The sequence below is a fragment of the Pinus tabuliformis genome, chromosome X (genome assembly GCF_031772625.1).
Source record: "Pinus tabuliformis cultivar Carrire ecotype Pingquan chromosome X, CPIR1, whole genome shotgun sequence".
NCBI classification, from domain to species: Eukaryota; Viridiplantae; Streptophyta; class Pinopsida; order Pinales; family Pinaceae; genus Pinus; species Pinus tabuliformis.
This window is the reverse complement of record NC_142308.1, coordinates 1,401,860,012-1,401,887,271: the sequence shown is the minus strand read 5'-3', so window position 1 is coordinate 1,401,887,271 and position 27,260 is coordinate 1,401,860,012. Positions and strand designations below refer to the sequence as shown.

Genomic DNA, 27,260 nt, shown 5'->3' with positions numbered 1-27,260 from the left:
GAAGAACAATAGGGGATTTCCTTAATGTTGCTGGGAGGGATGATGTGGATGGAAAGATAGTCCGTTTTCTTTGTGCTTGCGGTGTACCATTCAATGTGCTTCGCTCTCCCTATTGGCATGAAATGGTAAAGGCCATCAATGAAGCCCCAAAAGGATACAAGGCCCCCAACTATGAGAAAGCTAGAACAGTGTTATTAGAAAGAGAAAAAGCTAAGGTTCAAAGAGCTTTGACACGTTTTACAAATGAGTGGGTAGATTCTGGGGTATCCATTGTATCAGATGGGTGGACAAATATTAGAAACCAACATTTGATAAATGTTCTTGGTGTTTCTTCTAGTGGTGCAGTATTTATTGCATGTCATGACTCCTCCTCCATCACTGCATCTGCACAAAACATTGCAGATCTCCTATTGAAATCAATCAAAGATGTTGGTCCGAATAATGTGGTTCAAGTGATCACAGATAATGCAGCAAATTGTAAGGCAGCAGGAAAAATTATTGAGCGTACTCATCCACACATCTTTTGGTCTGGGTGCCTGGTTCACACATTGAACCTTTTGATGCATGATATTGTGAAACACAAAGATTGTGGGTGGATTGCTGAGGTTTACAGGAAAGGGAAGCAGCTCATTAAATTCATCACAGGGCATACAAGGGTAAACTACTTCTATGGCACTTACTCCAAGTTGCAATTGCTTAAAATTGCAAAGACAAGATTTGCTAGTTATTACCTCACCTTTAGGCGGCTAGTGAGGGTGAGACAAGCTTTAACTAATCTGGTGTGTGCTGAAACATGGGATGAAATTAACACTGACACAGATGGTGCTAATGCAGTCAAGGACACTGTTCTTGACAGTTACTTTTGGTCACAGGTTAAATATGTTTTGCAATTCACCAAACCAATTTATTACATGATCAAGTTTGCAGATTCAGATCGACCAGTAATTGGGGAGGTGTATGAGCAAATGGATAGCATGTTGGGGCAGATTAAAGACATTGTTGAGCCTAGAGATACCACCTTGTACAATTATATTCGTGTAGAGGTGCAAAACCGATGGGAAATGCTAAATATTCCATTGCATGCATTAGCATATGTTTTGACACCTAAATACTATCATCCATCATGGCTTTCAACACCAGCACCTGGGGGGGGAAGCAGGAGAAAACCACACCAAGATAAAGAGGTTCACGAAAAATATATGGCTGCATTGAGTAAATTAATCCCTGATGAGGAGGACGCTGCATTGGTACGGAGACAGGTGAGCAACTATACGCTCAACACTGGTCCATTTGGGAGCATGCATGCAATTAAAGATCGAGAGACTTTTTCTGCTCTTGAGTGGTGGAACATGCATGGAGGGGGTACTCCACTTCTACAGAGTTTGGCATTGCGGGTGCTATCACAGGTGGTAAACACTTCTTCTGCAGAGAGGTGTTGGAGCTCTTATTCTTTCATCCACAGTGTTAAAAGGAACAGGTTGAGTTTAGACCGGGCAGAGAGCTTGGTTTATGTTCATTACAACTTGCGATTGTTGTCCCATTACTGTGAAGATGCAAAGTCTAATAAAGACTTGTTGATTTGGGACAAGAATCCAGAGGAGCCCAATTTGGAGGATGGAGTGTTGCGACTAGAGCAATTAGAGGATGCTCTTATCCAGGTATGTCCATTGTGGTATGAATTTTCCAATTTTCCCTAATAAAGCATTTTTCTAATTCATGTTTTTAATTTTTTTGTTAACTAGTGTTTTTTTTTTGCATGAATTTTTTGAGCGATTCTAGGATGATGATGACCGTGTTGATATGCCACCACCCCCACCCCCATCTGGTCCCTTGGTTCCTAGGTTCCATGGTTCAACACCAACAGCAGGGGGTTCTTCTTCATCAGTTTCAGTGCCACGACTTACACAGGCACCATCTTCTTCATTGCCACCACGTGGAGGCCCGCCACCACGTTCTATTCGTGGTGGAAGGAGGAGAGATTAGTAGATATATTCACAATCTACTACTTTTTGTCATAGATTACTCATTAGACTTGTAGACTTGTGAATTTGAATTTTGAACCTTTTTGGCTTGGCGGTGACCAAGTGACATATTTTGTAAACATTATTATTTGAATTTTGGACATGACAAATGTTGACAGTTGCTCACTTGCTAGATAAATCATAATATGCTCTATGTTTTATGTTTTATAATATGCTTAAATGTTTTATGTTTTATAATATGCTTAAAAATTTGATGTATGTTTGTAATAGCTAGAATATAGATGATTGTTGTACATACTAGTAACTACAATGGAATCATGGATGCCATATCTATCTTGATTTATGCAAAAATATGCATGTTTTCATGTCTTCTACAATTAATTTGGTATTTGGGATGTTTGTTTTGAGTATAAATGCAAAAAAATATAAAAAAATATATATATATAGCAGACGCTTCCGCGGACGCTTCGCTTCCTAGATTTTTGGAAAATGACGCTTCCGCGCTCCCGCTTCCGCTTCCGCGCTTCCGCTTCGCTCCCGCTTCGTGCAACATTGATCCATGATAGTCAGATTTATCATGGAGCTTGTCTTCAGCCGGGAACTAGGATGAGGAACCCATTGAGTCTTTTGTCCTTATCCAACTGTCTTTGGTGATTGCTCTTTCACTCTTGCTTGGGCTTTGTCTTCACCTCAGCTCTGATACCATGTCAATTTTAGACAACAACGATATGTTCTATGCTTTAGAGTAATTTTACTTCAATTTCTTAATGAGCCCAATATCAATTTCAGTTTAGCAATCACATCAACATGATAGTAAAATGTAGATAGAACATAAACATAAATAGTAGAAGACAAGCCAAGACAAGAGAACACAAGATGTGGCACCAGCCAGGGACAAACCCCAATGTGGGGAAACCCTTGATCAAATCTTCTTTTATTCTTCAATAGTTCAGCAAAGAGAGATAGTACAATTTACAAATTCTGATAATTTATAACAGCAGCAAAAGAGCCCTAACCAGAAAAGTCAACGCTGGTCAACAGGGCAGATTTGACCCACAAAGATTTGGTACTTCGGCCTCCAAAGAGCCAGATCAAACAGCCCTCAAAATAGTGGAATTCAACCCAGTCAAAGTCTTGTCAAATAGTCAACCTGTAGTCAGCCCTAACCACAATCAACACTGGTCAAATAGTACGGATAGCCTCGATTTCTGTGCCCATAAATGCAGCCTGCCCAAACAGAAATAACCCTCACAAAAACGCAGTCAAACAGGTCAACTTTGGCTGGTCAACACTGGTCAAACCCTTCTTGAAATTCGGGCAATGTTGGTCAATGTCCAAAATAGAAAATTGTGGTCTTTTCCTTCGCACGTGTGGAGAGAGAAGCTGCCCAGTAATCCATACCCAATCAGATGAGGAGAGAGAGATGTGTGAAGATGATTGATGTCCAAATGAGGATGACGCATCATGTATTTATAGGCAAGCGTTGAGGATGAATAGACGTGACTGTTGGGCTTCTAAGCCTACATGAGTTTGCTAGCCGACCTTGACAATTTGTCCATAATCAAAATAAACTCATAACTTCATTTGTACATGTCAGAATGGGATGATCTTTAGATCAATCCTACACCTCTCGGAGAGAGGAATCCAAGAAAAATATCCACTGTAATAAATAAGATGACCCATGTGGAGTTTGGCCCTAGTTGCCAATTTTAACAAATATTTAATTAGAAGAATAATTTCTAGTTGCTGCAATATAATTGAAAATTTTCAGTCACTATAGGATTCATGACATTCTGAATCTCTTTATTAGTGACCCACTTCTCAAAATTCTTACCCAATTTTAAAATAAACTAAAAATGGAGGAAACAATCAAAGCATGGATGACTCAAAACAAGAACAGCATGGAGAAGATTAGAATGAAAATAATTGACATCACTAATGAATTTGTCAGAGTTGAGATCGGAGGATACACCATCCACATTATCATACCCTTTGCTTTTCACAATCCTCCTTTTGCATGCTCAGATAGCTTGAATATGATCATACCCTCTGGTTTTCACAATCCTCCTTTTGCATGCTCTGATAGCTTGTATTTTGATTTTTCTTTCATGGCCATGACTTCAGAAGAACCAGTGGAATTGTGCTTGAATGAAACTCTTATGGCCCTAAATAAGAAGCTCGAACGGAAACGAATTGGGCCTGATTGTCAAAAGTTTAAAAAGAGTACTTGACAAAATACTGCAAATATTTGGGTACTACAAAATTACAAAGTAGCAAACCTGAAAAGCAAAGGATTAGAAGTGATCAAGCTCAACATCTAAAGTTGGTATCCTACCTGAATAATTTAGTTGAAGCTGCCAAGATGAAATGTAAAGAGGATTGTTCAAACTATAGAGAGCATATTACCATGGTGTTCTTTTTCAGTGGACCCATGTTCGGGAATTGTTCAAGTGAAAATAAAAATAAAGAAGATAATGGTTTCTAACCATGTCACAAAAGCTCCAGGATTCTATCTTGATGGTCCTATGATGATTGAGCTAAAATCTGGCCATCTATCAAGAAAAGCGTTTTCAGTGTATTTCTTTCGGTCTATCAAAGTTTCAGTGAAGCGGAGCTTGAATCAGGTTCAACACGCTGAAGCTTCAATGTAAAAGGTGATGAATGGACTAGATGATGAAAGATTAAGGAATGCTATTGGAAAATGCTGCTCTTCTAGAATTTATCAGTATGGGCCTTAGGTCTTTGAGCCATAATTGGTGAAGGAATTTTCTATATTTTTTCTACAAGTAAAAAAAAAAAAGGTTGATCATATGGGGAAGGTTGCAAATTCAGAAAACATCCTGGTTGGCCTTCTAACATACTTAGGAACACGGCTGAAGCACCTAAGAAAATGGTGTGTCACTTGTAAGACAGACCTTCCACCACTCTCTCCGTTGTGGTACTGTCATGCAGAGTTATGCCTATATAGGTTTGAAGAGTTGGGTATTGGAGCATCAGTATTGCAAGAACTACAGAATCCAAAGTTGATTGAGTTTGAGCTATGTCCCTTGTAGCAGATGGGATTGCTACTCTTTCATTCAGCCTTCTAAATGCAAAGCCTGCTCATTGGATATATGATTGGGTCTTTGAGAAACTAGAGAATCATTTCTTATCCCCTTTGGTAGAGACGTTGGCTCCTGTAACAACTTTAGCTATGGAGAGCTAGGTTCTATATAACACACAAAAGGTTGCTTAAACATGCTGGTATATTATAGAGGGATAAAGGAGGAGTCTCTCTGTGAGCAGCAAGTAGACAAAGATCTAGAGGAGTTGATATTTTGTGGAAGGGTTGATTGCTAAGGAGAGTCAAAATGGCAAAATGGAAGATAGTGTTACAAATCTTCAGAAAGAAGTTACTCCAGAGCTAGAGGAAGTTGAGGAGTCCTTATTAATGTATTATTTTTGGAGTATTTATGCTTGTGTGTTGCATGAGTTGGAAGACTTAGGGTTTGTAAACACTTGAGAAGACTTGTTTCAATGATGTGGATGAGGATGAGCATCCACCTCAAAAGAAGATGAAGGAATATAAGCTTGATGAGATTCCAAATGGACTTCATTGATTCCTGCAAGGAGGCAAGGATCTAGAGGAAGTTGACAATCCCCTACAAACCTCAGGAATTTCTTCCTTAATCAAGAGATAATTACTTCATATCTTTTCTCCCTTGATTATTGTTAATTTTCCTTGGTGAACCTCTTGTCTTTGTATTTTTTTCTTGGTTATAATTGTTTCTTCCATGGCGTCCTAAATGAGGTTTGCACGTACATCTTAAAGGCTGCTAAGGCAATGATTTTGGCAGCAGATAGAAGCATCATGAAGAACAAAGCAAGGTTTGTGACAAGAGGGTTCTCCCATTAAGAGGGAGTGGACTACAAGGATAGTTTTCTCTAGTCACCAGATGGTCAAATTCTTAGACTCGAGCATAGAATCAACAAGAAGTGATTAATTTTCAGAGGGAGCAGTAATAGTAGAAGGACTTGCTTGCATAACAGAGGAAACAATCAAAAGGACATGGCCGAGCCACTTCATCTGAGACATGGTGTAGAGAGGAGCAATAGAGCTCTAGTACATATCCATAGAAGAGCAGATTATGGACATACTTCAAAGATGAGCTTGGTATGATGCTGAATGTATCCCTCATTAAGAAAGAATGATGAGGTCTTTGCAAGATTGGATAGACCATCTCTTGAATCCATAAAGAACTTTGGCTAGGTCATAGATGAATTTGACTAGGGGAGATGGATACATTCACCTTTGAAGCCAGAAGGACTTGGCTAGGTCATAAAGGACTTTGACCAAAAGGGTGAATTGCCCAAGGAAATTATAGGGGCAATTATAGGATACCCACACCTTAGAAGTCAAAAGGACTTGGCTAGGTCATGACTCATAAAGGACTTTGACCAGAGGTGAATGACCCAAGGAAATTATAGGATTGGACAGATCTTTTCCTGAGAAGCCAGAAGGACATGGCTAGGTCATAAAGGACTTCAACCAGAGGAGATAGATGCAATTCACCGAAAAAGAAAGAAAGACTCGTCTAGGTCATAAAGGACTTTGACCAGAAGGGTGAATGATCAAAAGCAAATTCTCTCCTGAGAAGCCAGAAGGACTTGGTTAGGTCATAAAGGACTTTGACCAGAGGAGACTGATATATTTACCTAAGTATCCATAATGAACTTCGGCTAGAGGTAAATGTCCCTGGATATCACGTGCATATGAGGAGTTGCATTGCCCACCCCAAGATGTAGTTATCTCTAGACATGCATCAACATGACAAGCTCATAAACTTTTCTTAAGGAAGGAGAAATTCCAGCTAAAGGAAAATTTGTTGCAACCAAGGAGAATACCTCTCTCGCTAAGGAGTGTTGATTTTTGTGTAGCATTAGGAGGTATTCCCACATGCCAAGAGGCCTCCTAAGTCGGCTTAGAAAAATTATGGAAATTAAAATAAAATAAATTTTATTTTTGGGTTTCATGTAGGCTCAAAAGGGACAAGTTGGCCCCACCATGAAAGGGTGTGTCCCTTGGGGTAAATGCACCCATTCGACTTGTATATATATAGATGATGTGACACTTCATTTGATCACTCATCTCAATCAATCATATCTCTTCTATATTAGCCACACGTGGGAGTTGAAAAAGGATGAAGAGATTGAAGTTTGGACTTGGTTTTTTGGCATAGATTTCTAGACAATTTTGAATTGTAAACCTTGTTGAAGATTAATTTCTCCTGGAAGAAGAATTGTTGGGTTTTCTCCCAAGTTTGGGTTTCCCAAGGAAAATTTGTTGTCTTTATTGTGCGTGGTTGTCTCTTTATGATCTTATTGTTTTCATTGCATTGCTGTTGAAATCTTTTGTGTATAATTGCTCAATAATATCAGTGGCATAAGATAAATTGTATGAAGTTTATTAGGTAGTAATTATCAGATTAGTTTCTACTGTGTATATTGTAGAAAATTCAACACCAACCCCATCCCCCAAGGGGGTTGACCTCTCTTCTTGAGACATGTGTAGGGATTCTCTAGTCCACAAGTTGCTCATCAACAATGCAACAGATAAACGAAATCTTTGGGACCCCAAGATCAGATGCCCCCACTCTACATGCTCCCACACAACTCCACCTAAGTAGGCAGGATTCCATCCAGAATTTCTTCTTTGCAATCTTTATGGTTAGGAGAATTAAAGTTCCTCAAGGTTAAGCTCCCCACAAGACTATATAGTCATGTATGTTGATTGCAGTAGAGCAGTAAGGGTTTTGTTTTCCTAGCGCTAAGGCCAAAGGAACCCATAAGACTACAACTTTAGAAGAATATTAATTTATTTAATCCTAAAGTTGGACTTTAGGAAAATTTTTAAAATCCTAAGTTAACTTATGATTTAATCTCAACTGTTCATCAAGATCTAATCTCAACCATTGAGAGTGAAGGAGGGGTTTAGGTCGAAATTATAAGAGGAGATAGAGCGAGTAAGTGGCCAATTCGAAGAGCACAAAGAGTGTGTGATTGGCTTAACAAAATAAGTTAAGGTTTTCAATAGTCAACAAGTAGAACAACAATCAAGAGGTAGGGAGGGAGGGGTTGAATAGCCTTAGCCTTGCTCAAAACCAGCGCGATCGTATAGCAAGTTACAGTGTGCAAAGGAAGGTTGACTTGCGCGGCCGTATAGTGCATATTTGTGCGCAAAAGAGCAAATCTATATAGCCATAGATTAACACAAGTGCGCAGGGGTTTTCTTACTTTTGGTTCAAATTAGTTATTGAGTGAAGTTTGTTGTAGAAGGGAAGTATTCCCTTGCTATATAAATTTCTAGTGTTTATCATTTGCGGAGCTAATAGAAAACACACATAGTTTGCAAGTTTTCCCCTGAGTTGGGGTTTCCTAGGTATATCTTATGTTCTATGCGTTGAATATGTTAGTTTTGGTAGCATCCAATGTGTTCTAGCCATGAAATTTGGTGGAGAGGCTAGAATGCATGAGATCTCCATAACCCAGAAATCAGTTCTGGAAATTCCACCTAGACATAACTTTTTTTCCAAGGAAAAAATCGTAATCTTTCATTATGAGAGAAAAATTACATGTAGTAGATGCTTGTGGCATATGTTGTATCTGTAAGATCAGTATAGATCTTTGTACAATAGTTTGCTGAAGAAAAATTTATGGCCTTGCCATTTCCAGTATCAAAAACACTTGTCTCTTTTATCATCAGAAATATAAATATATACATATTGTTATGTCTATGCAGTTACTCAAAAAACGACATCAAGAAGAGATACTAGTATAACTTATGGTCGATCCACCCTGTAGTAATCTTGGTCTATGATGATATTGATAGACTTCTGTGCCCAGTTGTTCATTGATTAACCACATGCCTCGGGGAAGTAGCGAGCCCTCCTTTGAAAGCTTGTCAACATCCTCATTGTATTCCCTGTGTATATGTTGACAGCAGACCATATTAAAACTTGTTTTGAGATTGTGAGCGTCATTCAGAATGTTTTGAAGAGATTTAGCATGACAATGGTTTTTTGCATTGAACCAATTTATGATAATTTGTGAATCTCCAAAGATCTAAAGGGAATTGCAATTATGTGCGAGTGTAAAATGCAGTAAGTGTCTGAGAGTGATAAGCTTAGCGAAGTTATTTGTTCCTTCCCCCAGTCCTAATTTGACTTTGAAATGATGTTGGTCCAAGATGTATAAGCAGAAACCCCCCCACAACCTTGTGGTTGTGCAGCCCCATCGAGAAAGGCCCATGGCTGGGTTTTCTCGAAATTACCAGGTCCCGATATTATACGGGTGTGTGATGGCTCTTCATCAGGGATGTCATGATAGACTGTCACTGCCTTTGCAATGAGCAGGGGCCAACAGATGGTCTGATTCTTAAAAATATGGCGGTTTCGGGCTAGCCAAATGGACCAGCAGATTATAAGTGGTAGGCATTGTGCTTTTTTCCTCTGGTGCGTTGTGTTCCAGTTATTCCAAGCTTGCAGAATAGTAGGGCCCTGCCAAGCATTTCTCATTGAGAGATGTTGTGTTATTGATTGCCAGAATTGTGTGACGGATGAGCAAGACAAGAACAGATGCTCATTTGATTCGGTTGCCTGTTTGCAAAGAATGCACCAGCTCGGCCCGAAGATGGATCTGTGCATAAGTGCCTCTCCCGTGGGGGTTTTGTTGCTTAAAACGCACCACATAAATAGGCGGGCTCGAGGGGGAGCTTTTAGTCTCCATAGCTGTTGCCACCAATCATTAGTGTGGTTGGGCTTTCGGGGCTGTAGTAGATGCAGATATCCGAGTTTTGGATTGTAATTCCCATGATCAACAGGGGTCCAAACTAAGACATCAGGATCATGATTGAGGATTATATGCGCTTCGGATAGAGCCCCAATAAATGAATCCCAAGAGTGCTGCCACTGTGCAGGAATATTCAATTCATGAGCTGTTCGCCAGTGCAGTCTAAGGATGGATCTGTGGTCTTGATCAACAATTTGGGTGATCGTCTTGACCTCCCTATGATTAAGATATTGTAGGAGGTCTGGTGGAAGAAGGTATCGGTTACCCCCACCTATCCAAGGATCGATACCAATTCTCACAGAGGAGCCATTGTTTATGCGCCATGCCAATTCTGCTCTGATGAAAGGCATTGTCTGTAATATAGATTTCCAAACAATGGATATTCCCCCACTTGGCTAGTCATGTTGACGAACCCAGTCCAGGATCTGTTGAGGCCAAATGTATTTATGATATGTCACTGTCGTCCAAAGGTTGTTAGCAGTGAGAAGAGACCAGCTCATCTTTGCTGCAAGTGCTTGGGCAAAATAAGGCAGATCTTTTAACCCCCACCCCCCCATTTCTTTGGGAGGGCGATGTTCTTCCAGCTTACCCAGGCAAATATTTTACCTTCCTTATGTCCATTCCACAGATATTGGTTGCATCTCTGTTGTATACAACTGAGGATTCCTCGTGGGATCCAGGCAAGGGACATCCAGTATATCGGGGTGGTTTCTAGAACAAATTTGATCAGGACAAGTCTCCCTGTTCTAGAGAGCATTATATGATTCCAGCTTTTTAACCTCTTCTCCAGCTTGATCACTAACCAGATCTAGTCAGCAATCCTATAGTTGTTGGGTTTTATCCGAAAACCCAAGTATTTAAGCCCATCCGAGAGGTTGTGGGGGGTGTAATGAAAGTACATATGTGCTGCTCTGACTTCTTGAGGGGTAGTATGAGTCAGGGTGATCGTAGATTTGGTTTGATTCATGATCATTCCAGTGGCTTTTTCAAAGAGGATGAGAATCTCATGGAAGGTGGCCGAGTCCCTAATGCTGCCATCTAGGAATATCAAGACATCATCTACAAAGAGCAGGTGTGTGAGGTGGTAGAGATCATTCATTCTCAGGCCTTTAAGTCTGCCCTCCCTCTTTGCCGAGGCAATGAGCCTACTGAGACCTTCCATCACTAAAAGGAATAGAAGTGGAGACAGGGGACAGCCCTGTCTCAGCCCTCAGTCAGCATGAAAGAACTGGGTTGCCGAGCCATTGATCAGGATGCTGTAGGAGGCTGTATTTATGCAACAGATAATCTAGTTTATGAAATCATTAGGAAATCCTAAGTGGATAAGAATCATCTTGATGAAGAGCCAGCTTACACGATCAAAGGCCTTGGTGAGATCAATCTTGAGAATTATGCTTTTCAGAGACTTAGATTTTATAGAGTGTATGGCTTCCTGGGCTGTGCCAATGGCTTCATGAATCTGCCTATTATGGAGGAAAGCAAATTGCTCAGGGGAGATGTGATGGGATAGAATGGGTCGAAGCCGATTTGCTATGATCTTAGCAATGATTTTGTAGATGGTATTGCAGAGAGAGATTGGGCGAAAATCATTGAAAGAGATTGGGGAATCTGATTTCGGGATAAGAGCAATGAAAGTGGTATTGATGGCCTCATACATTCTCCCAGATGTCCTGCACTCTTCGACTACATTGAGAAGATCATTCCCGATGATTTCAAAGAAAGCTAAGTAAAATTCAATAGGCCAGCCATCCGGCCCAGGGCTTTTGTCTTTCTGGAACCATTTGAGAGTCCCTTCCAGTTCTTCTCTAGTGATAGGTGCAGTGATCTCATCTGTTGTATCCTGGTTGACAAATCTAGGAAAATGCCCTACTACACGGATGATATCAGCCAGATTATAGTCGAAGGTTCCTTGAAGAGCTGTTAGAAGTGTGATATGCCCAGCTGTGAGAGCTAGTGAAAAGTTTTAGCAGTTCCTCCGTCAGGAGTGGGAAGATGCCAAATGGTATTGGATGCTTTTCTTCCTTTGGCAAAGTTTTGGAAGTACCTAGTGTTCTCATCCCCTACTTTGAGCCAGATAGCACGACTCTTTAGTCTCCATGTTTCCTCCTGTTCCTTCAAAATCTTTGCTCTTTTGTTTTCCAGTTCAATCAGATAGGATTTGTCTTCAGCACTCATAAATCCCCTATTGTTGTCATCGGTAAGGTCCACTAGGGCAGCTTCCACAGATGAGAGTATATGGTTATCCTTCTGATGTTTTTCTTTGGCCCACTTAATAGTGAGCTTCTTGAGCTGTAGAAGGTTTTGACAAAAGCCTTCAGCCCATGTATGATACTGAGAGGGTGGGTTTTGTGCCCAATGATTAGTGACCAGCTCAATGTATGAGGGATCCTGTAGCCATACAGAGTTGAACTTGAAGGGGGCTCGAGGTTTGTTTGGAGGACCAGATACTTCTAGGTAGATAGGTGAATGGTCAGATATGCCTCCTGACCCAACCCACTACCTATAATGGGATAAACGCTGCAACAACTGATTCTTGATGACAAACAGGTCAAGTCTCCTGGCGAGGGCGGCCTCCCCAACCCTTCTATTCCTCCAAGTAGGCAGGGGCTTTATCATTGGGACATCAGTGAGTTGGGCCTGGTCAAGAAGATTTTCCATAGTTTTTGAGAGTGGATCGATATGAGCTGATGAGCCTCAAGACTCACTAAATCCTATAGAAAAGTTAAGATCCCGTCCCAATATGAAGTTGTCAGTAGAGGACAAGGATAGATTAAGGTGGTGGTTCCAGAAGGCCTCCCTTCCTTGGCACAACCCATAAACATTCATGACTTTGAATTCCATTCCAAATTCGGCTGAGAAAGAGTCAATGCCCATGTAACCCTTTCCTCCCTAGGTCGAAATGGGTTTAATGGTATGGGGATTGTATCCCATGGACAAACCACCAGAGCGTCCCATGGCATCTAGTGCAGTGAAAATCCACCCAGGGAAAATAGCCTGTAGAATCTTAGAAACATGATGTGCTTCCCCTAGGGTTTCTTGAATGAGGATTAAGTCAACCGGTTCCGCTGTGAAGAGTCTGCGAAGGGCTAGTGTTTGCTTTGCTCTAAGAACCCGATCTAAAGAAGATTTTCTGCCCGAGATCACCTCTGCCCCTGCGCAGAGGATGGCATAAGTGAGGTATGATTTGCGCCCTCTAACTAGTTTAGCAGAGGATGCAGGTAGAGTCAAACCAAGGCCAGTGTATGGTTGAGAGTCCCCAAGGGGAGTTCGTGAACGAAGGTTATAGGGATGAGAGGGTACCAAGGGGGATGGAGGGGGAGAGGGGGATTTCACAGTGTGGGTGATGAGTATGGCCCAATACGATCAATTGTTTCAAGTAATGCTTCTGCAATGTTGATGGCAGTCCTGAACTTGAATGAGTAATCATGTGCAGTTAGAAAGATGGCACCACTAACAGATACAACAAGAAAACTTATCAATGGCTTGCCTTTTACATTTGTCCATCCATCAGATACAATGGACACCCCATGGTCAGTCCAAGAACTTGTCATTTTATTCAAAGAATGTGATATTTTTGCTTGATCAAGTCCAATGGTTCTTGCCTTGTCATACCCAGGGCTCTTGTATCCTTTAGGGGCATCATTTATGGCAGAAACCATTTCGTGCCAATAAGGTGAGCAAAGAACATTGAATGGTACCCCACATGCATAGAGAAACCTGTAAACCTTTGAATCCACATCATTCCTACACCCCTCATCAAGGAAATCTGATATGGTTCTACACCTTAAAGCTGATGACCCTGTGCCTCCATATCCACTGCCTTGGGAGGATGCTAAAGGAGTTCTTTGTGCTTGTGATTGTGAGCTTGGTTCAAAGAAACACCTTGATTTTTTTGATTTGTATTGGGTTTCCTCCTCTTCCCTTATGTATTTGGCTCTATCCGCTGCTGACACCGCTAGACAAGTTTTGATTCCTATTTGTTTGTCTCCATCCCATGGCCTTTTCCTGCAGAGGTGTTTTCTGGCACGAGTGTATGAACCTATGTAATCATTTTTGCAATGGGGGAAATGAAATTTAGTGGTTCCACCCCCTCTCCCTGCTTCAGGCTTGTTAACATATTTCCACAATGGGGTTTGGTCTTGTTTAGCTTTTTGAGAGTCATGTTCACCCTCCTCCAGCGCCACCTCACCAGGGTTTTCATCAAATCCACTTTCTCCAGCTTCTTCATCCCCCTCTTCATTTTGGCCCCTCCGTTTCCTACTCCCTAGCACCATAATAACCATAAAAGGGACCAAGAAGAGGAAAATGCCAAGAAATATAGCCAGGTCCATGATGTTTGATATTTGTAGGCTTTTGAATCTGCAAATTAATTTAATTTAGATTTATGATTTTTTTACTAAATATAGGTAATAAACTAAATAAACTAAATTAAACTAACTAAATTACTACCTAACTAAACTAACTAAATTACGAAGTTACTTACCTCTTTGCACGCTTGCTCCTTGCTTCTCCTCGCTCCTTTGCTTTGCTCTCATTCAAGTGATAATGAAATATTTTTGGCCCCATTGTGTTTTTAAAACACAATTTTTTTTTTTAAATTTGATTTTTTTTTGGCGTCCGCGATTTTATTTTATTTATTTTTTATTTCTCCGCCAGATCGCTCTCGTCGTCGGCCGAATCATTCCTGGAGCGATCGCTCCCGAGTTGTAATTTTCGCACCGGGAGTGACGCTCCCGATATCACTCCCAATTTTGGCAGGGAGTGGAAATTTTTTTATCAGGGGCACGCTCCCGACCCGCTCCCGAGCCGCTCCCACCCGGAGCGCGGATTGGGAGCGGGAGCGAGGGGGGGGAGCGCTCCCCCGCAACTCTGAACATGATGAATCAGTGTCAGTTGGTGCAGAGGAGTGTCAAAGTGAAAGTTGCAGAGATTGAGCAGCGCAAAGCTAGAGTTGGCAGCAATGCATTTGGCACAGAGCAGAGGTCAGCAGCAACACAGAGGCTTCAGAGGGTCAGCGTAGAGACTTGCAGCAGTTAGAACTCCATCAACAAGATGCATCATGCTGAACACCAGTTCAATAATTTTGGGTGTTTTTCCGTTGTTGATGCAGTAGTAGCAATAGTTGGAGAAGGTTGTAGTGCAGATGCGATATTGGCAGTGGCAGTAGCAACACAGATGCAGAATTTGAGAGGGAGTTGCAGTACAGATGCAGTGTTGGCGGGTGCAGGGCCAACAACAGTACAGATGCAACATTTGTGCAGTAGTTGATGAATAGTGGTGTCAGACATCAACAACACAGAGCGAGATGTCATAGAATCAAAGTGATGCTTTAGTAGGTTGCATTACTAGAGCACATTCCTCGCTAAGAGGGAGTGTTGATTTCTGGTAGCATTGGGTGTGCTCTTAGCCTCAAAATTTGTAGGAGGCTAGGACACATGCATTCTCCAATACCCAGAAATCGTTTTGGGAAATTCCACCCAAAATCAGTTTTATTAAAATAATTAATTATTTTTAATGGGTTCCTAAGTCTAAACTTAGGGAATTAAAATAATTAAAGGGTATTAATCGCACTGTGGGTGAAACTTCTAGAAGGACACGAAGATCGAGTCCAAATGATCTGAGCCATTGATTAGAATCTAATCTAGGTCATTGGTTCTCAATTGGAGGATTATAAGAAGGAAATCAATGGGCACTTGGAGAACACACATCGAGTGAAGATCAAAAGATCGAATTTCTGAAGCACAGCAGTTGTCAGGGAGAGAATTCAAATTGATATTTTGCAGTGAGGGGCAGGGATAGATTCAGTTGGAGATTTCTCCTGATCTGGGAATACTTAGCAGAGGACACAGAGAGAGATCTGGGAGAGGCAGCGCAGAGGCTAAGCTGGCCAGCGTAGACTGACGCAGAGGCAACGCAGAGCCTTGAGGAGGTCTGTATTTTTGCTGGAGGAACCAATTTCTGAAGCCGAAAGCTAGGGTGTGAGATCGGGAGGTGTAAATTGAAGTTCCTAGGAGGCAAATCAATCAACAAAGGGAGTGACATTGTCCCTAGACTCTATGACGTTGGGCTGACGTAGTGGCAGCGCAGAGGCAGTAAGGGGCAAGCCATTTTGTGGTTGGATCAATGGGGATTTCCTGTAATAGTGTGAGGTAATTTCACTATTCTTTTATCAGTGATATTATCTGTACTGGATAGCCACCAAGGCATCCATAGATTGTATTCAAAAACTTCTGCTTAATAATAAAACCATCAGTTGTTCCACTGGTTTTCCCACATTGGGTTTTTTCCGGGGACGTTTGTCCAAAAATAACAGTGTAATGTGTTGTGTATTTCTTTCTTGCTCAGTTTATTGTTTCCGATTATAATTTAATTGGTGAAGACGACAGTGTATTAGTTTCGATGTTTACTATAGGAAACAGTAAATAATTTGTTCAATAATTAACAAATAGAAGAAGCTTAATCAGTTGCTGCAGTGGTGATTCGGGTAATCAATTTTTCATAGGTAGAACCAATAGGGAAGTACGACAGACGATGAGGGACGCAGAGGAGTTTGTCGGAGCTCCTAGAATTGAGAAGAGGCAGCATAGATAGCTTGACAGGTACCAACCCTTGGTAGCACAGGTTGAAGAACCCTCTAGCTTTCAGGAAGCCATACAACACCAAGTTTGGGTGGATGCCATAGTAGAAGAGAATAGTTCTATCATGACGAGTGATGCCTGGGAAGTGGTACTTAGACCAGGGGATAGATCAGTTGTAGGATCAAGGTGGATCTACAAGATCAAGTACGTTGCAGATGGTAGTATAGAGAAGTACAAGGCTAGGTTCATGGCAAAGTGGTATGCACCAAAGGAAGGAATAGACTATGAGGAGACCTTCGCCCCAGTAGCTAGATATACCTCTATCAGATCTGTTATATCCCTAGCAGCTCAAATGGTATGGGAGATTCACCAGATGCATGTCAAGACTACATTTTTGAACGGGGTGATAAAAGAAGAGGTGTATATAGAACAACCAGAAGGCTTCAAAACTCATGAAAAGAGAACTCATGTTTGCAGGTTAAAGAAATCCTTGCATGGGCTCAAGCAAACACCCAGAGCATGGTATGTTCGAATTGATAGTTACTTGCAGTAGTTGGGATTTGTCAAGAGTGACGCTGATCCCAATCTCTACTATCTAATGGTGGAGAATGAGCCACTTTTTTTGGTATTATATGTGGATAACTTGCTTCTAATTAGGTCATCTAGGCTCTTAAAGGACTGCAAGAAGAATCTTGAAGCATAATTCAACATGAAGGATATGGGGTTCATGCATTATTTTCTAGGGTTGGAAGTTTGGCAGAAGAATGGGGAGATCTTCCTTAGGCAAGGTAGATATGCAACAAAGATTTTGAAGAGATTCAGAATGCAGGATTGTCGACCCATGGCTACACCCATGATCACCAACTGGAAGAAAATAGATGCATCAGGAGACAAGGAGGTGGACCCCACCTTATACAGACAGCTCATTGGGTTGCTCATGTATCTGGTCAACACTAGGCCAGATATTTTCTTCGCTGTTAACACCCTTAGTCATATCATGGTGGAACCGAAAAGGGTGCATTGGGCAGCAACTAAGCACATTCTTAGATATGTGCATGGAACAGTCAGATATGGGTTGAAATACACTGGAGGAGATGACGTCAGATTGAGTGGATTCACAGATGCAGATTGGGTAGGTAGTTCAGTAGACCGGAAAAGTACCACCGGGTATTGTTCCAACATTGGATCAGGAATGATCTCTTGGTGCAACAGGAAGTAGAAGTCGGTAGCTTTGAGCTCAAAAAAAGCAGAATATATGGCAGCCAGGACAACTACGTGCAAAGCTATATGGCTAAGAAAACTTCTCGTGAGTTTGTTCAGGAAGAGGATGGAAGCGACTAGTATTTTATGCGATAATCAGAGTTGTATTAAACTCTTTGAGAATCCAGTATTTCATGATCGATCAAAACACATTGATATCAAATGTCACTTTATTAGAGACTGTGTTTAGCGTGGAGTAGTACAGTTGTGGATTGTCTCCACAAGAAATTAGGTAGCAAACGTACTCACAAAAGCTCTAGGAAGAGCTAAGTTCATCCAGTTCAAGGGGCATATGGGTATGGTAAAGAATCCATTTCAGTAGCAGAAATAGGTGGTTTGTCAGTTGCAGTGGTAGGAAATGAGAGGGAGTTGCAGTACAGATGCAGTGTTGGCGGTGGCAGGGCCAACAACAGTACAAATGCAACATTTGTGCAGTAGTTGATGGACAGTTGTGTTAGACATCAACAACACAGAGGGAGATGTCACAAAATCAGAGTGATGCTTCAGCAGGTTGCATTACTAGAGCACATTCCTCACTAAGAGGGAGTGTTGATTTATGGTAGCATCGGATGTGCTCTAAGTCTCAAAATTTGCAAGGAGGCTAGGACACATGTATTCCACAATACCAAGAAATTGTTGTGGGAAATTCCATCCGGACACAGTTTTATTAAAATAATTAATTATTTTTAATGGGTGCCTAAGTCTAAACTTAGGAAATTAAAATAATTAAAGGGTATTAATTACACTAAGGGTGAAACTTCTAGAAGAAGATGAGGATCAAGTCAGATCAGAGCCATTGATTAGAATCTAATTTTGGCCGTTGATTACTCAACTAGAGGATTATAAGGACTTCAATGGGCATTTGGAAAACACATCGGGCAGATACTCAATTACCCAAGTAAGATTGATTTTCTCATTGGTCGAAGTTCGGCAAGAGGAAATCGAATTAGAGGGAGAGTTGTAGGTGAGAAGGAGAGAGAGCATCAACATCAATTAGGAGTGCAGGAGCAGAAAGAAGACGCAGAGCAGAGGAGGGACAACACAGAGGCTGTGACGTTGGGATTGCGTAGTCCCTACGCAGAAGCTAATGCAGTGAGACGCAGAGGGGGTAGCAGGTCCTCTCCAGAGTTAGAATCTCGCTGCGAAGCGTGGGAATATTGTCTGTAAAATTTCTCACAGAAATTCCTCTTCTATTCTATTGGTTGTATCTTGTACAAGAGATTTTTGCTGAAGATCAATAAAGAAACTCTCATCTGCTGCACCAGTTTTCCCACATAGGGTTTTTCCGGGGACAATTGCCCAAAAATAACTGTGTGATTGTGATTATACTTGTGCTAGTATTTTTCCTTGCATTTACTTTCCGCAATATTTTAATTGTGAAGGCTACATTTGAATTTATTTTGATATTTGTTGTAGAAACAATGTGAATAACTTATTTATGAATTAATAAGTAGAAGAAATAATATCAGTCACCGCAGTTGGATTTCTATTCATAAATTTTCACAGACTAGAGATTGAGATTCTCTAGAGGAAGCTAGTGAGATCATAGAGGCTGAGATTCTCTAGGAGAACTCAACAATAAACAATGTGAAGGATAGAGACCGAGTTTCTCTAGAAGGAGCCGAGGAGAGCAGTTCAAAGATCAAGAAGAAAGTCGAGAAATGGAAGAGGCAGAGCATCAAGGTTAGTGACAATGTTCTTGGGAGGATACTAGAGTCAAAGGTCTTTGTCATGGTCTTGGTACTCATCAATTGAAGATCTAGAAGAAGAATTTTGATCGGGTTTTCCTCTCAGGAAGTGAGAGGTTTTGGCCCTGGCTAACAATCCTACAGACTGTGTCACTTGTCTTTTATTGAGCATATTGGTAAATTTCTTGATGAAAAGAACACAATAATAACATAATGAAGAAAAGAATTTAAGCTAAGAAGTAAAAGTATATCACAAGCAATTATCAAGCAGAGAAATCTTTTAACTATTCATGCCCTAGATTTCTCAACACTTTCAAGAATTTTTTTGTTTGTAGATAAGTATAGGTAATGTCAAAAGAGTTGATCATCTATTTGATGCAATTCTTGTAAAATTATATTAAAACTCCTTTTTCTCTATGAAAATGTGTTTAGTGGTTTTAAGCTCCTGTACTCTTCCTCATAGTTTACAAAAAAGGAAATGGTTCTCAGTTTGGAGTAAAGTGTCAAAAGGAGAAATGAAAATGCAAACGTTGCACTTTAAGGAGAGACAAGTTATATATATATATATATAGATATATATGCGCACAAGAAACCTACAGAGACTTCACCGCTGTCAATGGGTGGTAGCCAGGGTAAATTATCAATATCTAATTTCCAAGCACCTTGCCTTGAGGAGATCAAGAGAGTTGAACTTGTTACCTCCCCAATGTTGGGTGAGAGATCCCGCTTTTGTCTTATGATTGTTTGAGCTAACCATTGGGGCTATATATAGATAGATAGATCTGCTCAGAATGAAGCCTGTTTCTAAGGAAAACACATCTTGCACTTTCTCATCTTCCACTTTTCCAAAGTGAAAAGATGTTGATAGCATCTTGCTTCTTTAGCAATGTATTGATGTGGTTAGAATCCTAATGGATTTTTTCAAAAGTACGGTAGATGGGTTTGATAGAGAAACAGGAATGTTGGTCAAATATATTGAGGCCAATGGGGTAGAGATGTGTGAAAATGGGTCACAAAACTATTTCCACTGAACTGGAATAAATTTTGTATCCCAGCTCCAAATAGAACAATCTTTCTAAAACATCCTGAGAGCTTTATATGAATGTATGTATTGGCCTATAGTCATATACAAGAGACTTGCAAGCCTCAGCATACAACCCATTTGCACAGTTCATGGGGGATGGAAAAATGTTGGTAAACTGAGAAGATCAAACAATTTCAGATATCCATAAAGAGAATAAAGAGATGTGGCCATGTTGCAACTATCTTCAATCTAATGTAGAATTAACAATCTTTTGAATTGATATTATTTGACACTCGTTCAAAGTCATCCTCCATTATCATGTCTCATGATTCTTCCTAGAGGGTAAGGCATACGTATTTCAGCCTTCCAAACCTTTATTAAGAAGAATTGACAATGGCTGGGAATGCATGCAGAAGGATAGTTATGCAGTTCCCTTTTATATCACAGAAACTGTTGGGGTCTGTGCCACAATATTCTATTTATTTTTCAAATATTAATGAATAGCATATCCACAACCTCACTTTTTCCTCCCAATTAGCAAGGTCACAATTAAAATGGAATCAATCATATGTTTGGGCTCTTGTCAAATATGTGAAAATTCCTGAATCTAACACGTCAGAAACCCCTACTGCAATATTTGGTTTATTATCTCCTACTTGGTATTTACATTAACAAGTTATTTAATAATATAAACATCGAAATAAGCACAATTGCAGCCTTCACAAACATACAGATTAGCAACTGAAATAAATTGAGACAACACAAGGGACACCGATATTTTTGGACAACCGTCCCTGGAAAAACCCAATGCGGGAAAACCGGTGCAGCATATAGAGGGTTTTATTAGTAAGCAGATTCTGTATACAACTAGGGTGCTAGAAATGGCTCACCCTTCAGAGAATTTCCTTGGCAACAATACCTTTATCCGGAGACGGATATTCCGGCTGATCAGCAACCAGATGAACGATCCCACAGTGATTCTGGCTATTCCTTGTGCTGGGCAGCGAACGCTGCTCTACGCACTCTCTGGAACTGCGCCACCCTCTTAGGGACTGCATCACCCTCTCTGGCTCTACGTCAACCAATCAACGCTCAGTCTGTCTCACTGAATCACCTCAGCGCAACCTCTAAAGCCCTCTGCGTCAACTGTATCAGCCTCTATGGCCTCTGCGTTAGCTCCTTTGGCCCTCTGCATGCTCTGCACTGACCTCCTTAGCCTCTGCGTCAATCCTTGCTACCTCTACGTCAGCCTTCCTAAGATCTGCGCTACCTCTTCTGGCACTTTGCTGCCTTTCTGATATGTATTCCTCGGCCTCCTGTCAAGCTGCCCCTCACTGCCACTGATCACTTGTTCAATTTCCTCAGCAAACTTTGCCCTAGAAAATCAAACTGAGTGATCTCTCTTGGTATCTTGGTGTGTCTCCAACTGACGTCAATCCTCCTCTTATACTTTTCCTGTTGACGATTCAACGACCGAGATTAAGTCCCTAATCAATGGCTAAGATTAGATCTGGCTTGATCCTCATCTCTTAGAACTTTCTCACCCATATTATATTAATACACATTAATATTTTAATTTTCCTAAGTTTAGACTTAGGGTCTCATTAAAAATATTAATTATTTTAATATCTCTCCATCCTAGTGGAATTTCCCCAAACGATTTCTGGGTCTTGAAGATCTCATGTTCCTTAGCCTCTCCACTAATTTTCATGGCTAGAGCACACCCGATGCTACCAAAAATCAACACTCCCTCTTAGTGAGGAATGTGCTCTAGTAATGCTTTATCATAGAAACATCACACTGATCCTCCACAGCAGTACCTGTGTTGATGCTTGGCCTGCTGCCACACATCCCATGCATTGTTGTTTCCTGTACTGCTGCCCATGACACTGCCACTGCCACTGCTACATCTGTACTGCAGCTCCCTCTCAACATGTTGCATCATGCTGCCCATAGCACTGCCACGGCTAACTGCTGCACTGCAACTCAGTTACTGAGAAGTAGGTAACTAACTTCCCCAATCTACTGACATCTCGGTTAGTCTAGAACCCTCTTGATGCTGAAACTACCTCTGCAGCCACTGCGCGGTTGGAAACACCTCTATGCCTCTTGCACTATTGCAACCTCTGTTGCACTGCTGCAAACACCTCTGTGCCTCTTGCACTGCTGCAACCTCTGTTGCGCTGCTACAGACTTCTGCCTTCTAGCCCTACCTTGTCGCTCCACCACACTTTGCTCCACCCAACACCTGTCATCATGCTACTGTCGTTAAGGGCTCCCATAGCCGGATGTGATCCAAGAGTTTGGGCACCTCAAGGATCCTGTCCCCTCATGTAGTCCTCCAGACTACAACTCAATGTCACCCCACCTCTTCTCTAGAGGTGCATGAGCACTCATGGCACAATCATCATCGGTCTCGACATCCTTCTCCGCCTTAGCCGGAGCTGCCTTTGAATCGGAAGCTTCTCCCTTGCCTTTCTTCCTGGGGCATTGAGATGCATAATGTCCCAGCTCCCCACAATTGAAGCACTTGACCTTGGAGATGCCCTTCTTCTTCCTATTCTGAGCCCCCTGCTATCCCGCAGATGTTAGAACCGCATCCCCCTCCTCCTCTTTCTTGACTCGAACTCCCTTACCGCTACTCCCCGCCTTGGTCAACTTCCTGATCTCTTCCTGTCGAAGAGCTGCCCACATCTCCTTCCAACTGGGCAGAGTTACTCTGCCCAAAATGCTTTGGAGAAACATCTCGCAGTCCTCGGAGACTGCATTCAGAGCAGTCCTAACCATAAACTCTAGATCTGGTGTAGACCCCATGGAAGTAAGTTGGTTGCGAATTCCTTACAACCTGAGGAGGAAGTGATATATCTCCTCTCCTTTCTGCATCTGATATGACCTCAACTAATTCTCCAATAACATCTTCCGCTGCACGGAAGAGCCCTAGTATAAGGTGGTCAGCGTCTGCCACATCTCATTTGCTGTGTTCTTCTCAGCAATATGTGGTATGACATGATCCTTGACTCCATCTAAGATCATGCATTTCACCTTTTCCATGGCCTCCTCATACTTCTCATTTTCATTCGGGTCAACTGGGACAACTACGGTTTTTAAGGCATAGTCCTTGATGCGATGTTTATCCAGGATTGCCGGGATCCTGGCCTTCTAGATGACAAAATTGGAAGCCCCGTCCAATCTGTCCTGATCCCTAAATCTGTTTACTGCCATCTTTGCTCCTCTTCTAGACTCCCTCTGAGTCTCGACTTCCCTCCTGGAAATCCTCTGGCCAATTGTCGAATCACTTCTCTCCAATCCTCTTTTGCCACTACAACTCAGATCTAGATTTCTTGGCAAGAAATCTGTCGAGGTAGTGCTTCCTTCTACTTTGGTTTCGTCTCCTTAGACATTGTTCTGCTCAGACATAAACATCGTCCCACCAGCTCCTCAAATCTCAATATGCACAGCTCACTTAGCCCCAACAACTGAAGAATCTGAGCCCTTCAGGCTCTGCGCAATCATAGTGAGAGTTGTAGCAACTCATCCTGGCCTCAGCGTCAATCCTTCCTGGCTGAGAAAGATGATGGGCACTGCGTAGTCCTGATCTGCCCCGCCTCTGCCTCTGCGCTGGCTCTCCTCTTGGCTCAGAATGCTGCCGCAGGCTCTGTGTCACCCTCTTAGCACTACGTCACTCCTCCTGTTTCCTCTTCAGCGCTGGAACAACGCTGTCTCTCGGGACAACTGCTTCACTGCTGCAAATCCTCAGATTTCTCTTGCTGGTGTCTTCAGTCCTTCTTGATCTGCAATCCCTCTAATACCATGTGAAAATTCTTGAATCTAACACATCAGAAGCCCCTACTGCAATATCTAGTTTATTATCTCCCACTTGTTATTTACATTAACATGTTATTCAATAATATAAACATCGAAATAAACACAATTGCAGTCTTCGCAAACATACAGATCAACAACTGAAATAAACTGAGACAACATAAGGGACATCGTTATTTTTGGACAATCGTCCCCGGAAAAACCCAATGCGGGAAAACTGGTGCAACATATAGAGGGTTTTATTATTAAGCAGATTCTGAATACAACTAGGGTGCCAGAAATGGCTCACCCTTCAAAGAATTTCCTTGGCAGCAATACCTCTATCTGGAGACAGATATTCTGGTTGATTAGCAATCAGATGAACGATCCCACTGTGACTCCGACTATTCCTTGTGCTCAGCAGCGAAAGCTTCTCTATGCACTCTCTAGAACTGCGTCACCCTCTTAGGGATTGTGTCACCCTCTTTGGCTCTGCGTCAGCCAATCAATGCTCAATCTGTCTCACTGAATCACCTCAATGCAGCCTCTGAAGCCCTCCGTAACAGCTTCTATGGACTCTGTGTCAGCTCCTTTGGCCCTTTGCGTGCTCTGCGCTGGCCTCCTTAGCCTCTGCGTCAACCCTTGCTGCCTCTGCGTCAGCCTTCCTAAGCTCTGTGCTGCCTCTTCCGGCACTCTGCTGCCTCTCTGATATGTATTCCTCGGCCTCCTTCCGAGTTGCCCCTCACTGCAACTAATCACTTGTTCGATTTCCTCAGCAAACCTCACCACAAAAAATCGAACTTACTGATCTCTCTTGGTGTCTTGGGGTGTCTCCAATTGACTTTCAAGCCTCCTCTCATACTTTTCCTAGTGACAATTCAACCACTGAGATTAATTCCCTAATCAACAGCTAAGATTAGATCTGGCTTGATCCTCGTCTCTTAGAACTTTCTCATCCATATTATATTAATACATATTAATATTTTAATTTTCTTAAATTTAGACTCAGTGTCTCATTAAAAATATTAATTATTTTAATATCTCTCCATCTCGGTGGAATTTCCCCAAAAGATTTCTAGGTCTTGGAGATCTCATGTGCCTTATCCTCTCCACCAATTTTTATGGCTAGAACACATCCGATGCTACCAAAAATCAACAAAATATAAAATAGTCACCTTGGAAACTCTTGCATAAAAGATTGTTTGCTGTTCATATTTGCCAAAAAGTATTTTTAGATGGAACTAGGAGCTGGTTCTTACTGTTCCTCTAAGGACACTGTCTTTTCATTCTGGAAACAGGAGTATTGAGTGGTCACCCTTGTATATCCAACAAGTTTGTGTTCCAAAATAATCAGAACATCAGTTAATCATATCTGGAGCAGGTACTCATTATACATGTGCAGATAGTCAATTCGGGAACATTCATTATACGTATGCAGTTTATAATCATAATAACAGATTTTCAAATCTATCCATATTATAAGCTTTTGGGGTTACATCGTTTCTATCTGAATGATTAGCATTTGACACAATCCAGGAATGTGTTGAAAGTAGTGGTTGATGTTCCGACAACTGGGGAACTGAATTTCTATTGCACTCACCTTGACCATTTAAATGAGGACTGGAGAATGAAGCAGGTGATGGCAATGATGAGCAGGGATGATGCTGTGCATGTTTTGGCGGGAAGCTTGAACTCTCTTGACACAACTGATTACTCGCAAGAGCGGTGGGAAGATATTGTAAAGGTTTGCTTTCTGGAATCCACACCATAGCAAAGCTCTAGCAATTGGAAAACTAAAAAGAAATTGGCCTTTTCCTGTTAGCCTACAATAGAAGTCATAACTAAACTTAACTACTGCATAAATGCCTTGAAATTTCCTATGTAATACACAGTCACTGAGCTAGTATTTATCTGAGTGATTGAACATGGAAGTGTTTTCTCTTGCAGTTTAATGAAGATAAAGGTAAACCGACCCCAAAAGGTGATGTGATGAAGCTTCTCAAAGCAAGAGGCTATACTGATGCCAAACATTTTACCGGGGAGTGTGAATCTGTTGTTATTCTAGCTAGGGGTCAAGGTAATATGCCATATTTAATGTTTTTGGCCATTGGAAATAAGCTGTATATTGAAGTGTGGAAATGAAGCCATTTCCATCCCATTTTTCTTACTTTGCAAGTACGTTTTATATTGCAGAAGTGCAAGGAACTTGCAAGTATGGAACGCGTGTTGATTACATTTTAGCGTCACAGAATGCTCCATACAATTTTGTTCCAGGATCATATGAAGTGGTCTCATCTAGGGGAACTTCGGACCACCATATTGTAAAAGTTGACATTCAATTACAGGAGCCTATGAAACCTGCACGCCAGCCAAAGACCATAAGACTACGTCAGCCTCCTTCCAAAGGCATCTGGCAGATAAAATGATCGATCTCTTTAAAAAAGAGTTTTTGACCTCACCACAGTTTCGCTTGGATGACTGGAGATCATCATATCTTTTGTTCTGATGCATAGATTTCTCTGTAGATTATATCTCCAATTTATATGTTCATTTGTATAGGTATTCTTTACAAATGATATTTGTGATTTATGTAATTAACTGGCATCATTTCTTTAACAGTGGATTGATGGTAATTTGGCTATGGCTAACTTTTCTTCATCTGTTTTTGTGGCATTCGAGGCGAGTCCATCTATCTTGCCTGTGTTTTATTTACCATTTTGGGCCTTATTCCTGTCTGGGCTTCAATTCTATTGTATTTGACATTGGGCATTCAGTGCATGCCATAGATGGCAAGCATGGAATCGGGCATGCAATTTTTATCATATGTAGTTGCAAAATATTCTATCTTTATCTGTATAGATGATCAAAAGGTTGTCATTTCCTCTCTGTTCTATTGAACACTTTGGCTATCATGGACATAAAAAGCATCCATTGCATTCATATGGTTGACAACATTCTACAAGATATGGGTGAATTTGTGGGTAAAGCAAGTAATTAAAAGAGCTTGCCTCCAGCTCTTCGAGAATGTATTGTCATTCCAAAATTTCAGGATTCTAAGGTGATTGAAGAACTTATCTTTAATCTAACTATTTATGCCCAA

General features: G+C 41.3%; 1 protein-coding gene across 2 annotated transcripts in view; it reads left to right on the top strand.

The window, feature by feature from the left end:
- LOC149145265 (uncharacterized) overlaps positions 1 to 26,801 on the top strand; it is a 65,808-nt gene extending 39,007 nt beyond the window's left edge. For both annotated transcript variants that reach the window (XM_089453263.1, XM_089453264.1), the window contains exons 3-5: positions 25,697 to 25,904; positions 26,108 to 26,237; positions 26,354 to 26,801. In XM_089453263.1, the coding sequence (XP_089309389.1) occupies positions 25,697 to 25,904; positions 26,108 to 26,237; positions 26,354 to 26,586 (571 nt within the window). In that variant the 3' untranslated portion in view covers positions 26,587 to 26,801. The remainder of the gene's footprint in view (positions 1 to 25,696; positions 25,905 to 26,107; positions 26,238 to 26,353) is intronic.
- Positions 26,802 to 27,260: the final 459 nt, after the last annotated feature.